Below are 14,867 nucleotides of genomic sequence, written 5' to 3'. Positions count from 1 at the left end.
GACAGTTTCCGGAAATAATATTTATTCATTGGTTTTTTTTCTTCTTATCAGAATACAACGAATTCTATTATTTATTTTTTTAAATACTCCATTTTATGTCTAGATTAGAAAGTAAACGCCTCCTACGAAACGTCTCGCCGCAAAATCCTGGCTAATTAACGGCTGTGTTTATCTCCCCAATATAAAATCCTTTTACGGCCTCCATATAATGTGGTGACGGGTTTTTTCTTCTCTCTGGAAAACTAAATATCTCCTTTGAAAGTCACTCTTAAGAAACACTCGGGGAAAGATGGCAGAATTTTCCAAATTAAGAAACCCAGACGTGTTTTTATTTCTTTCGACAGGTTTGTAGGTCTACTTACAACCGGGGGTCTTCACATGTAGTGAAATATAGATTTATGCAAAAAAACGGCATTATTACATGGCGGAGACTAAGAGGGTGTTTGGAATAAGAGACTTTTTTCAGAATTTCCGGCCATCGGTGTATAGACGAGCCTCATAGACACATGAAAGGGATCTAGGACGAGTACGTTGAGCCAATAAGACTTCTCCAAGACATAGTTTCGTTTTCCTTGTGGCCAGGCAATGAGAACTTCCATAGACATCAATGGGAAAAAAATCCAAAAAGTTCTTCTAGGTGAATGGGCTACTGGAATTTGTTCCAGCCGATCAACAATATTGATATGCCTCGTGAGCTGCCATCATGAAAGCTACAGCCATCCCGAAGCTAAGAACCAAAGGGGCATAGAGCGAAGAAGAGTTGAGTAGGCAACTTCTTGTAGGAGGACCCAATTCACCCCTAACTGATGCCATCTTCTGAAATGTCTCAATGACGTATATATTTACCCCAATATCTGCTGGCGGGTCTGGCAGCCACATAGATCCGGATGATGGGATTCCGTGGACAAATATCTATATGTATGTGGGCAGCTTTAGTAAGTTCATTGGGTTATGAGAATCATTGGGGCTGTGGGACCACGTATCGTGAATATTGATTGGTTGAGTGACTGGCAACATAAATCATAGGTCTAACCATTGGTCTAATAATGGTAACAATAAGATCTAACATGATCACCCACATTTATTAAGCAGGTTACACCAGTTCATGGCCTTAAAAAAAAAAAAAAGAGGTTGCAAATATTGGTAAAATTTTAGCACTAAATTTCCGACTTTTAGCACTATTACACTGCACCCGGCATTTTCGCCAAAATGGTAAGTGTCTTAAAACGGGGATGTGGTTTCCGCAGCACGGCAGATTTTACATCAGAAAGTGGCGGATGAAAGGACAGTCGTAGTACATGTGGGCCTGTGTGTCTGAAATGGATGATGAGATCGATCGATAGATCGTGAGATCGATCGATAGATCGTGAGATCGATAGATCGTGAGATCGATCGATCGATAGATAGATCGGCTTTTATCCGGGATTTCTGGTTTAAATCTGATCACTTGTTTGACATTAATTATAATCCCGGATAAGAGCGGGGCGACCCCTCATCCTGGGGCGGCTACTGAATAGAATTGTAGAAACCAGGTTAGAACAGATTATGGAGTCTCCGGTACAGAATGTCTTATCTTATACGTATCTAATGTCACATCCTCGTCCTATGCCGGACTCCACGGCTGCCACCAATACCAGTCCTCCCACCATGTGATTCACCAGTAGCCGGCAGGATCGCTAATCTAGTGGATCAACACTGCTTACAGGGTACGCCAGCATTCTGAGAAACTCGACTTATAGAACAATAAGGGTGATTTTACGCCACCCACTGAGAAAGCTGCAATTACCGTACGGCTGATGTTATTCCGCTCGTGTCACAACACATCCGTCATGTAAGTGTAGTACTACAACAGAGTGCAAGCTCCTTGGCTCAATAAATGTGCTGACAAAACATCCATAAATCCTTCACGTACTAATTTTGAGTGACAAAATATTTCTTCTCCATTTACATCTAAAACAACAACTAAATTCTGCTTAGGCATTACAAAAGCTCAGCTGTACATTTAATGGGGCCGTCTCATCTTGGTGACCCCTTTCTACAAACCCTATTAGAGTATATGGACATCATAGTCGCTGCTCTCACTCTGGCGGACCTGGCCGGTCCATGTACTACACGGACATTCATTCATTTGATACGTGTCATACTACATTTCACCTCTAGTGGCCTCTGCAGGGAAAAATGTATAGTCAGCTGGATCTTCCTGATCAGTTTGCCAGGGGTCTCAGGAGCCGATCAACTGATCGTCACTATGGTTGTATAGTATATTGATAAAGGTCTGACCGATGCCAAGAACAGGAGATGCCGGGTCTCCATTACTTGGAACGTTTACCTGATTGAGAATAAATTTATGGTCAAGAATCTGTCTGGTATTCACCAATTATCCCCTATTTTAGGACAAATAGAGCAAATGGTTAAAATGATTATTTTTACACTAAAAATAATACATAAAAAATTGTGACAAAAATTGTATTAATAAAATTTATTTTTGTCGAGCAAAGGGCAAATATTTCGTACAAGGTTTGGATCCAGAATAAACAGAGCACAAGAAAATAAGAGTTCTACAGCCGCACTCCTCGCCGCCCGGGGTCAGCCGCCTGTAATTATGGCCGCCGAGTCTATCATTACAAATCCAGAGCAAAGACTTTAATGATACAAAACATCGGACCGATTCTTATTAATAAAAAAGTTATTTTTGTAACTTTGGAAATTCTTTCTATGTTTGACATTACCGTTTTTAGAACATTTTGATTTCTATGCCTATAGGTGAAGGAATCATAATAATTAACAAACAGAAAAAAAAAGATTATATAAAATAAAAAAAATATAAAAAAAATTAAAAAATAACAAAATAAATATATAAATTAATCATGAGAACAGATAAAATAATACAAGTAACAATTCCAATAAAGAATATATAAATATATTATTATTTAAATGACTAATTATAATAAAAATATTAATGATAAAAAAAAAATAATAATAATAATAATAAATAATAAAGCAAAGCATTCAATGAAATATATTTTTTTCTACCATTATGGCACTTTTTTTTTTTTCCTTCAAAACAGGTTGCTATGAATACAGATTAGAGCTGAGTTTGTCAGGTGCAGCAAAGCTCAGGCCACATTTATACGAGTAGCAGAGCTGAGGATGTCTGTTGGTACAACTTGGCGTTACCATGATCTGTTATTGCAGGTAATCCGAACTCATTATCTTTACTCAGTGAGTTATCATAGCGCACAAAGGAAAAAACAAATGACACACTCTGCTCTGCTACATCTATATTATGATCCTTTATAAAATAATGTCTCTTCCTCAATCCCTTTTAAAATAATGTCTCTACTTCGACAACAAATTTGGCTCTGCTACATCTGTATTATGATCCCTTTTAAAATAATGTCTTCTTCAATGACAAAATCTGTATTATAGCTGCATTTCTTTTTTGTGTGACTGAGGCTATAAAACTATCACAGCAGCAGACCGGAGTTTGTTTTATGCTACAACTTGGCGTTACCGTGTTATTTTTCATAGGACTACTGGCAAAACGAACGCATTAACTTTACTAAGTGAGTTATCACAATGCACAGTAGTTTTATGACACACTCAGCTCTGCTGTGTGTGTATTTTGGTCCCTTAAAAAATGCATCTATCTTTCTCAATGACACACTCAGCTCTGCTACATCTGTATTAGGATCCCTTTAAAAATAATCTCTCTTTCTCAATGACACACTCAGCTCTGCTACATCTATATTTGGATCCCCTTAAAAATATTCTAACTTTTTCAGAAACAGATTCAGCTCTGCTACATCTATATTATGGTCATGTATTTCGTTCTGAGTCTATAGAACACACACAGTGAACGCTACTGCAAACGAACAGCTGCTTCACCAGGCTAAGCGGAAAAATGAAATATATGCCCGCAAGGGTTACCAGTAAACCTGCCATAGAACGCGTGGAATGGCGGCACGTGACACGGTGTCTGTTGGGACGGCAAACTTAATTCTGTATGTCGTGTCTATCGCTATCTAACGAATCCTGCGTTGTGATCTCTCGCAAAATATTGCAGCGCCCACCTTTATATAGTAAACCTGGCACCGAGATAAGCGGCAACAAAATATTTCACCCAGGTTTCAAAAACATTCCAAAAAAAAAAAAAATGTGTGAGAGGAAATATAAACAGGAGCTCGCCGAATAAATTCTAGGTTACGCCGACTCAACAAAAGCTCCTTTGTGAGCGACATCCCGGGCTGAAGTCACATTACTACCGTACCAGGGACCGCCACGCTCCCAGGATGGGATCTTAGCACAAATATGTGAACCGAGAAAGCCCTCGGTTCATTATGAGAACTGCTACTCGCTGCATTGAGCCACGGGAGATGTAGTGCACCAGCAGCTGCCGTGCCCAAGGCTACTGACACCTGTTACATAAAGCGTATAGATGCGAGAGAGTTTAAAACAACACGGTTTCGTGCGGATTCCAGCATGGCCGGCGTGACGCCTTCATTGAGAACTCGCAGATCAGGAAATGAATTACAAATTATGTAGAAATTTGTAGCACTAAAACATAACATGAAAATTAAGCCAGATGTGCTGCGTCCCGTCCCCCCCCCCTCATTCTCCGGCTTTGTTCTCGCAGCAATCTGTGCCGTTTCACACTTTTGTACGCTTCGCTAAGTGAACCGCGCCGTTAAAAGATCAAGTGCAGGTTGTAAGGAAGCCAATATAAGGGGTGGGGGAGGGGAAGAGGGGGGTGCAGAAGCCAAATCGGACAAGAAGATATAATCCGTTCTGGTCGGGAAAAACACATGGCGTATAAATATATCAAATGTTGTAAAAATTCCTTTAATCCGGCAACCAGTAATCTAGAAATTCTCATAATCCGAGCAACAGACGGAGAGGAGATAACCGATGATCAGACTTTGGTGACTATAAAATAGCGATAGTAGCATAAATTTACCCTTATATAGAAATGATATCATTTCCGTGACTCTCCGATTATCCACGTGTGGATTTTTTTTATCAAGAGACAACGGATCCAGGGACGAAAAGGTGAAATGACGACTCAGAAATGATAAATCCGTGGGATAAAACCGCTGAAACAACATGGACGAAAGTCAATACACAATCAAAAGTCCTTTAATCTGGCATTAGTGGGACTTCATGCATGCCGGATTACCAGTCATATAAAAGTATATAAGGAAAGGTTCATGCCGAATTATCGGAATCTCTTTGTATAAAACTTTATAAAAGAAACATTTCCAATAGAATACAGAGGAGCACGTGTAAAAAGAAATATGGCGGGTGGTGGAGCTGAGGAGCAACTGACATTATTTTTTACTGGTATGTGGAAATTTTCAGTGATATGTTCCCTACAAAAAAAAAATTTCACCGTTTTGTCGGCATCTACGCAATTATTATCTTGCTGTGCCTCATTTGTCAAAAAGCCCATAGCAACCAATCACAGTGCAGCTTTCATAATGAAACTGAGCTCTGACTGGTTGCTATGGGCAACAAGGCCAGTTTTTTGTTAGACCTGTTTTAATAAATAAGGCCCAATATTGTCTGTACAGAGCTCGTATTGGCCGCCATTTTTTGGGATGTTTCTAGTCTACAGACTTTTTATAAATCTTATCACAGATGCGTAAAAATGTCTCATATTGTCTGAGGTAAATTTTTCACACACAACCAATAAATTTCCGGCCACCGCCACGTTTTATACAGAAGCCGCCATTACGCATCACAAACTACAATCTATTCCCAGTCGGACAATTTCTTAAAAGGTCGTAAAGCATTTAGTGTCCGGCTTCCTCCGAGATAACCAAGTGATGTCTTAAGCAGCTGCCGACTCCTTGTTTACAGAGCGCCATTATCCCCTGATAGAGATAACAAAGGTGCCACACCGCAGGAGCCGTCACAACCGACACTTGGGGGAATGACAAGATTGTGTGTTTGGTTTACCAAGGAAAAACAAAAAGAGGATTAAAAGCTTCTTCTGAGGCATCCATTAGTGGAGCAGCTTCATTGTCTCCAAGCCTTGAAAAAAAACGAGGCGGCCCTTCATGGGTTAAAATCCCATTTAAAGTAGCATATACGTGACGTTAACGGCGAACGATAGGAACGCAAAAGACCAACGTTATATCGATTATCGTTAAACGTAAACGCTAGCACTGGTTGTTTTTTCCCGCCATTCACTCCTGATTGTAATAAGTAGGGGCCCCTTTAAATGCTACATTTATAACATTTAGAGGGTCCGTCAACAGAAGTCTCTCCTGTAAAGCGCAGTCGGAAGGGCGGTCCGGTTGCCCAGGCAATTGTACTCCACCACATGCCTCTACCACAAAGCTCCACGATGATACGGTCGCCCAGACAAATGAATGCCCTCTCTTCCGGTTGTCGCTATATTTTAAACATCTGGCGGGAGAGGCGGCAGCGATCACCAGTGGAGGCGCCCAATTGATTCACTTATTTCTGTTACTTGTATAGCGCCAATATAATCTGCAGCGCTGTACAGAGGTCCTCACTTGTGCACGTGGGCTAAGTAGCTGCGAATTTCCGCAACGGATTTCATTGCGGAAAATTTGCAGCGTATTACAGCAGCAGCAAAGTGAATCTCATCCACGAGCTGTGACAAAAATATGCAAAACGGAGTTGAGCGTAAATTGCGTCGCGGTGCGGATTCCCAATCTGCAAAATGTCAATTTCTCTTGTGGAAACGCTACGGAATTTCTGCAAAAAAAAAAACAACTGAAAATTCCGCTACATATGGCGTTTTCCAGTTTTATGTAAATTCATTCACATTGTAGTTATCCAACTTTTTAACATACTTGATGTTTTAAATGCACAAGGTTTTTAGGATCACTGCTTGCTGTCAGTGAACAGGAACATTCTTGTTTATAACCAGAGTGATAAAAAAAAAAAATGATCATAAATACCAAGGTTTTCTCCATCGTTTTACATATAACATCAGGCCGCTGGGGGATTTTATGCAAACGCCAAACATGTAAAAAGTCACCCCGCTAAAGGGTTTTCCAAACCTTCAACTCACTCCACAGAACAAGACTCAACTCGAAGTCACGAAAGCAAAAAAATAAAATGCGCCAAAAATCTCACAACCACCAGAAACAGTGAGATTGTTGCCTATAGCAACCGGTGACATCCATTGACCGACTAATCTGCAGGTGTCGCCCACGGCAACCAATCAGATAACAGCTTTTGTATTTACAATTAACAGTCTTACCTCTCGCAGAGTCGCAAAATGCAATTAGTCCAACAATTAGATAAGCGAACGGGAAATCCATGGTGGAGCGTTAGAATACCTAAAATATGGAAAAAAAACTAAAATTAAACATCTGAATTCAGTAATATCCAGTACGGTTCTTCAAAGAGAACAAATATTATTTTCAAAAATATTTCTCTTAATATAAAAATTAAATAAAAGTCGTCGTTCATCTGAAATTTGTGTCGAATTTTGAAAAAAAATATATAAAATAGAACGAAAAAAGACCTGAACCAATGATACGCGGTTTACAGGATATGGGACGTTAGAATTTATTTATGTTAAATTATTCATCTATAGGGAAAAAAAACTATGAAACTATAAATTAAAAAAATAAAAAAAAAAATGTAATAAAAAAATAAATAAAAATACAACCAAAAAATACCAAAATTACAATAACAATCTATTTTTTTTTTTCTCGGTATGAGGCAGGGGTGTAAAGGGCCTAGAGGGGGTTTATGTATATATAATATGTATGAATATATTATTGTATGTTGCGGCAAAATAACAAAAAGCAGCTAGAACACACAGGAGAGCCGATAATCCTGGTCCCAAGAGCTTACGATCTAAATAACGGAATGACCAAAAAAATCCTATTAAAGACTACGGCTAGGGCTACACAGCGACATTAATCGCACGACCATAGATGGCTGTGTCGCCCTGCCCGCACTGCAGGTGATGAAAGTGAATGTGGCCGCGTTGTGACCCGCAGGTTGCCATGACTACAACAGGACAGTCTCAAAAACGTTGAACCTGATGTTTTGTTTTTTTTTGCGACTGTCATGTCTCGGTTGTGGCAACCTGCGGGCCACATTCACTTTAACTACCTGTGATGAAGGCAGGACGGCACAGCGATCTGTGTCGCGGCAAAAGTCGTCATGTAGCCCTAGCCCAATTTAAAGGTGTTGCCCACGGTACCAAAATAGATCATCAGCGCTGGCAAAGTGAAAGCTGCAATCTTATTGGTTGCTATGGAGATCTAAAACAATGGCCATGTAAACGGGCCCACTGAAATACATGCGTCCAACGGAAGTATTCAACGCTCGTGTGAATCTAGTCGACTGCGCTATTGATTCCGTCAAAAACACGGAACCCTTTCACAACGGAAAGCTCAGACGGAACCCCTCAACGGAAACCAACGCTGATGTGAACAGGCCTAAGGGTTCCGTTGCTTTGATGGAATAAATACTTTAGTCGACTGCGCTATTCATTCCGTCAAAGCAACGGAACGCTTACACAACGGTGACAAACGGAAACCAATTGCTTCGGATCCGTCACCGTTGAAATCAATGGGGATGCAAACGGAAACCTATGGTTTAGTGGATTCCGTTCATGGGTTCCCCTAACGGAAAGATCAGACGGAACCCATAAATGGAGTCCCAACGCAGACGCGAACGAAGCCTAGGGAAAATAATATAGAAAAACGTACCGGTATAATAATAATAATAAATGTTATTATTATTATTATTATTAACCCTTGCATTGGTAGACTAATATAGAGTTGTTGCCCACGGTAACCACTCAGATCCCCAGTACTGGAAAAGCGAAAGCTGGAATCTTATTGGTTGCTACAAAAAATATACAATTGACCCATAATTATTCTTATTCGTTATATATCTGTGGTCCCAAGAGCTTACAATCTAAATGACGGAATGATTGACCATCTAAATATCCTATTAATCATTATGGATTCTCTGAATCCTATTAGCCCCGGCTGTAATAATATTATTTGAATATAATTATTATTTTAATGGCATAGTCCTTGTCCCAAGAGCTTACAATCTAAACGACTGAAAAGGCCAACATCCTGTGTTTCCATGCCGACACGCCTTTTTTACATGCGCATGCGCGTTCCCTACACTTCATCCAACCCAGCGTGCGACAACGGTGTCACCGCCACCAATTAATCGTACGATGCGCGTGTCAAAGGGCGTCGCGATTTACAAACGCGTTGCGAAAACAGCCCAGAGGTGCAGAATAATTGCAGCCAAGTACAAGGCTAAACTCTCACTCTCTAAACAGTGTCAGAATTCCTGGCTCTTGTAAACGCTTCCCACCCCGGGGACACACAACAATCCTCGTATTCATTCCAACAAGTTAAATAATTACACCTAGAATCTGGCCGACAAATTTGCAAAAAAAAAAAAAAAGGGGAAGGGGGGGTTTTAACCCCATGACAACCAAAAAAGCTACTCTTAAAGGGTTAATCCTTCCGTCTATACTGGTCTTGTGTCGTATCAATAGCGCCACGTGCTCTATACGTCCCGGCTTCCTATGCAGCGCAGTCACATCGATGGGTCATAATGAAAAGCTGCATTCAGCGGATACGGTCGGGGCCGGGGGCGGCCTGTGGCTACTGATGAACACAGGACACTTGTGTATTGCGCTCCGGCGCGTTCCTTACTCAAAATATCAAATTCCATGAGGTTAAAAGTAAATAAAACCAATTTCTAGCTATTTTAAGAAATGGAGCGGGGGCCCTTTAAATAAATTAACCCATCACTGTAACGTACAATTAAGTCAAGCTTGTATACAGCGGTAGAGATCATATAGTTTGGCAAAATATACATCCTAGGTTCCTGAATTTACCAGCGACAACATATATATATATATATACTTCCGATAATCCGGCATTTTTAATGATCTCGACATGATTGCCAGATTATTGGAATTTTCTCTATACATGCAAATAGTAAAAATCCTTTAATCTGGCACCAATGGGACCTAGTAGGTCCCGGATTATCGATTTTTCTGGATTATCGGACAGTCATAGAAAAGACTATGAACATAAAGTACACTACTGATTTTAATCAGCGGAAACTCATAAATGGTCATCTCTGTTTAGTCCGAGGACTCTACAGATTATATCGAAGATTTCTGCCGGAAATATGTAAACGACTACCAGAATTTTTTAATTATAAAATGCTGGTTTAAAGGAATTTTACTATATACATGTATAGAGTAAAGGGAATTATAGAATTCAGTCTTTCCAAATGCCGGAGACATTTTATAGGTGGACACGGTGACATAAACCATACTGGCGCAGAGTGTTAGGAACGACAGCGAGGAGCGCTCATCCCTCGAGACATTTTTATCCATAGGGCTCTATACTGAGACATTTTATCATGATGTCCGCAGAGTAATAATTATATGACCGACCATCTAACCGGGACACAACATGAACGTGATGACCCGCACTGGTACAACCCCATACGAAACATATTATGGGACAGGTGTCCAATGTATGGGTTATGTGCGGTTTGTATAGGGCAATGTATGGGTTATGTGCGGTTTGTATAGGGCAATGTATGGGTTATGTGATGTTTGTATAGGGCAATGTATGGGTTATGTGATGTTTGTATAGGGCACTGTATGGGTTATGGGCTGTTTGTATAGGGCACTGTATGGGTTATGGGCTGTTTGTATAGGGCAATGTATGGGTTATGTGCTGTTTGTATAGGGCAATGTATGGGTTATGGGCTGTTTGTATAGGGCAATGTATGGGTCATGGGCCGTTTGTATAGGGCAATGTATGGGTCATGGGCCGTTTGTATAGGGCAATGTATGGGTTATGGGCCGTTTGTATAGGGCACTGTATGGGTTATGTGCTGTTTGTATAGGGCAATGTATGGGTTATGTGATGTTTGTATAGGGCAATGTATGGGTTATGTGATGTTTGTATAGGGCAATGTATGGGTTATGTGATGTTTGTATAGGGCAATGTATGGGTTATGTGATGTTTGTATAGGGCAATGTATGGGTTATGTGCTGTTTGTATAGGGCAATGTATGGGTTATGTGATGTTTGTATAGGGCACTGTATGGGTTATGTGATGTTTGTATAGGGCACTGTATGGGTTATGTGATGTTTGTATAGGGCAATGTATGGGTTATGTGATGTTTGTATAGGGCACTGTATGGGTTATGTGATGTTTGTATAGGGCACTGTATGGGTTATGTGATGTTTGTATAGGGCACTGTATGGGTTATGGGCTGTTTGTATAGGGCACTGTATGGGTTATGGGCTGTTTGTATAGGGCACTGTATGGGTTATGGGCTGTTTGTATAGGGCACTGTATGGGTTATGGGCTGTTTGTATAGGGCACTGTATGGGTTATGGGCTGTTTGTATAGGGCACTGTATGGGTTATGGGCTGTTTGTATAGGGCCCATAACCCAATGTATGGGTTATGTGCTGTTTGTATAGGGCAATGTATGGGTCATGGGCCGTTTGTATAGGGCAATGTATGGGTCATGGGCCGTTTGTATAGGGCAATGTATGGGTCATGGGCCGTTTGTATAGGGCAATGTATGGGTTATGGGCCGTTTGTATAGGGCATGGTGTGGGTTATGGGCTGTTTTTATAGGGCAATGTATGGGTTATGGGCCATTTGTATAGGGCACTGTATGGGTTATGTGCTGTTTTTATAGGGCACTGTATGGGTTATGGGCTGTTTGTATAGGGCACTGTATGGGTTATGGGCTGTTTGTATAGGGCACTGTATGGGTTTTGGGCCATTTGTATAGGGCACTGTATGGGTTATGTGCGGTTTTTATAGGGCACTGTATGGGTTATGGGCTGTTTGTATAGGGCACTGTATGGGTTATGGGCTGTTTGTATAGGGCACTGTATGGGTAATGGGCTGTTTGTATAGGGCACTGTATGGGTTTTGGGCTGTTTGTATAGGGAACTGTATGGGTTATTGGCTGTTTGTATAGGGCACTGTATGGGTTATGGGCTGTTTATATAGGGCACTGTATGGGTTATGTGCTGTTTGTATAGGGCAATGTATAAGTTATGTGCTGTTTGTATAGGGCAATGTATAAGTTATGTGCTGTTTGTATAGGGCAATGTTTGGGTTATGTGCTGTTTGTATAGGGCACTGTATGGGTTATGGGCTGTTTGTTTAGGGCACTGTATGGGTTATGGGCTGTTTGTATAGGGCAATGTTTGGGTTATGTGCTGTTTGTATAGGGCACTGTATGGGTTATGGGCTGTTTGTATAGGGCACTGTATGGGTAATGGGCTGTTTGTATAGGGCACTGTATGGGTTATGTGCTGTTTGTATAGGGCAATGTATGGGTTATGGGCTGTTTGTATAGGGCAATGTATGGGTTATGGGCTGTTTGTATAGGGCACTGTATGGGTTATTGGTTGTATACACAGATGGAGATAGTTACTTGTATATAATAGGATAAATATAAAGCACGTGGTAATAATGTAATAGTAGAAACAGCTCGTATTTACCATTCTCTTACAGAGAATTCCCATATGATATTAGATTTGTCGGAGGGTGTATGGGTTAGATGCTGCTCCTGTAGGGAACTCTGTGGGTAATTAGATATTCTCATACGGCACTCTATAGGTTAGTAACTTGCTATAAGACATTCTAAAGTATACGGTAGCTGTATTCTTGTAGGATATTCTATGGATTAGAGGAGTTCGATGCCTCCTGTACTATGGGACATTTCAGGATTTAGCATTTTACAGTGAATATTATGGGACATTCTATAGGTTACCGGTCACTGTATGGGTTAGTTGCTGTTTTTATAAGGTATCCTATAGGTTAGTTTTTGGATACTCTTGTAGGGTATTCTAGGTTGCTCTTGTAGGACATTGTATGGGCTCGCAGCTGTTTTAGACGCTGCTCTATCAGTTAGATGAATTTCTTGGAGGGAATATGACAGATAAGAAGTTCTTAAAGGACAATGTGTGGGCTTGTAGAGCATTGTATGGGTCAGTAGTCAATTTTAGGGTACATTTTATGGGGTATAGAGCACTGTATGAGTTAGTTGCTGTCCATATGGGGTATAGGGCACTGTGCAGGTCAGTAGTTATTATTATGACATATTATATGGGTATAGGGCATTGTATAGGTCACTGGTTATTGTAGGACATTCTATGGGGTATAGGACACAGTACAGGTTAGTGGCTATTCTTATGGGATATTCTATGGGGTATAGGGCACAATATGGGTCAGTGGTAATTCTTATGATGGGGTATAGGGCATGGTATGGGTTACTGGTTATTCTTTTGGGATATTCTGTTGGGTATAAAGCACTCTATGGCTTAGTGGTTATTTTCATGGAATATTCTATTGGGTATAAGACATTAGTACGGGTAAGTGGTTATTTTTAAGGGATATTCTATGGGTTATACTGCATTGTATAGGTGGGTGGTTGTTCTTATAGGATATTATATGGGGTATAGGGCACAGTATGGGAAAGTAGTTATGTTTATGGGATATTCTGTGAGGTATACTGCATCGTATAGGTCAGTGGTTGTTCTTATAGGATATTCTATGGGGTATACGGCATTATATAGGTGGGTGGTTGTTCTTATAGGATATTCTATGGGGTATAACGCATTGTATAGGTCAGTGGTTGTTCTTATAGGATATTCTATGGGGTATAACACATTGTATAGGTCAGTGGTTGTTCTTATAGGATATTCTATGGGGTATAGGGCATTATATAGGTGGGTGGTTGTTCTTATAGGATATTCTATGGGGTATAGGGCATTATATAGGTGGGTGGTTGTTCTTATAGGATATTCTATGGGGTATACAGCATTATATACGTGGGTGGTTGTTCTTATAGGATATTCTATGGGGTATAGGGCATTATATAGGTGGGTGGTTGTTCTTATAGGATATTCTATGGGGTATACAGCATTATATAGGTGGGTGGTTGTTCTTGTAGGATATTCTATGGGGTATAGGGCATTATATAGGTGGGTGGTTGTTCTTGTAGGATATTCTATGGGGTATACAGCATTATATAGGTGGGTGGTTGTTCTTGTAGGATATTCTATGGGGTATACTGCATTGTATAGGTGGGTGGTTGTTCTTGTAGGATATTCTATGGGGTATACAGCATTGTATAGGTGGGTGGTTGTTCTTGTAGGATATTCTATGGGGTATAGGGCACATTATGGGAGAGTTGCTGTTTCTATAAGGGATGCTATGGGTTAGCATTGCGTGCTATGGCAGCTGCTCTCACAGGGCATGGTAGGGTGATGGCTGGTGCGCTCCATCAGGGATGCAGGAGCACATGGTGGTAAGGAGGTGATGTAGAGGTGCAGGGATGGATGCCGTGCTGCTGCCGCCGCTGATCACCCACCTCCAGGCAGTCCGTGCAGTGTAAGGGGTCTTCTCCTCCTCGTATTGACCACATATAATATAGATGATATATCCCTGCGGCGGTGATGAGAATGTCTCCCCGGCTGCTGTCTACTCCTCCCCCGCTGTGTGCCGCTGCTGGCCCCGGGCGCTGGGACACGTAGAGCCCCGGGATCCCCGCTGTAGTAGTAGCCGTGCTGTGCGCTCCCCGCAGGCTTTGTGATTCCAGGGACCGCAGAGCAAGAACACAAGCCCCTCCCACTTCAAAACTTTCATCCAACCAGCGAACGCGGCTCTCCCTCTCAGCCAATAGCGGCGTCCGGAATCTTAACCCTTAGCGCGCTGCAGCTGTTACACTGGGACTCCTGTTGTGTGTGTGAGCGCAAGGTATAGCGATCCCCGGGGAAGAGACGCGGCACACACCGAGTAGTGGAGCTCAGCTAAGGCGGAGAACTCCGGGACTCTGGGGAGG

General features: G+C 41.3%; 1 protein-coding gene across 1 annotated transcript in view; it reads right to left on the bottom strand.

The window, feature by feature from the left end:
• Positions 1 to 14,620, bottom strand: part of FGFRL1 (fibroblast growth factor receptor like 1) — a 148,396-nt gene extending 133,776 nt beyond the window's left edge. The window contains exons 1-2 of the mRNA XM_075856707.1: positions 14,397 to 14,620; positions 7,238 to 7,316 (exon numbers count right to left, since the gene is read on the bottom strand). Coding sequence (XP_075712822.1) covers positions 7,238 to 7,298 — 61 coding nt within the window. The 5' untranslated portion in view covers positions 7,299 to 7,316; positions 14,397 to 14,620. The remainder of the gene's footprint in view (positions 1 to 7,237; positions 7,317 to 14,396) is intronic.
• Between the last annotated feature and the right edge of the window lie 247 nt (positions 14,621 to 14,867).

The sequence above is a fragment of the Rhinoderma darwinii genome, chromosome 1 (assembly GCF_050947455.1).
Source record: "Rhinoderma darwinii isolate aRhiDar2 chromosome 1, aRhiDar2.hap1, whole genome shotgun sequence".
Taxonomy (NCBI): domain Eukaryota; kingdom Metazoa; phylum Chordata; class Amphibia; order Anura; family Rhinodermatidae; genus Rhinoderma; species Rhinoderma darwinii.
Note: the sequence above shows the minus strand (reverse complement) of the source record. Positions and strands in the feature narration are given on the sequence as shown.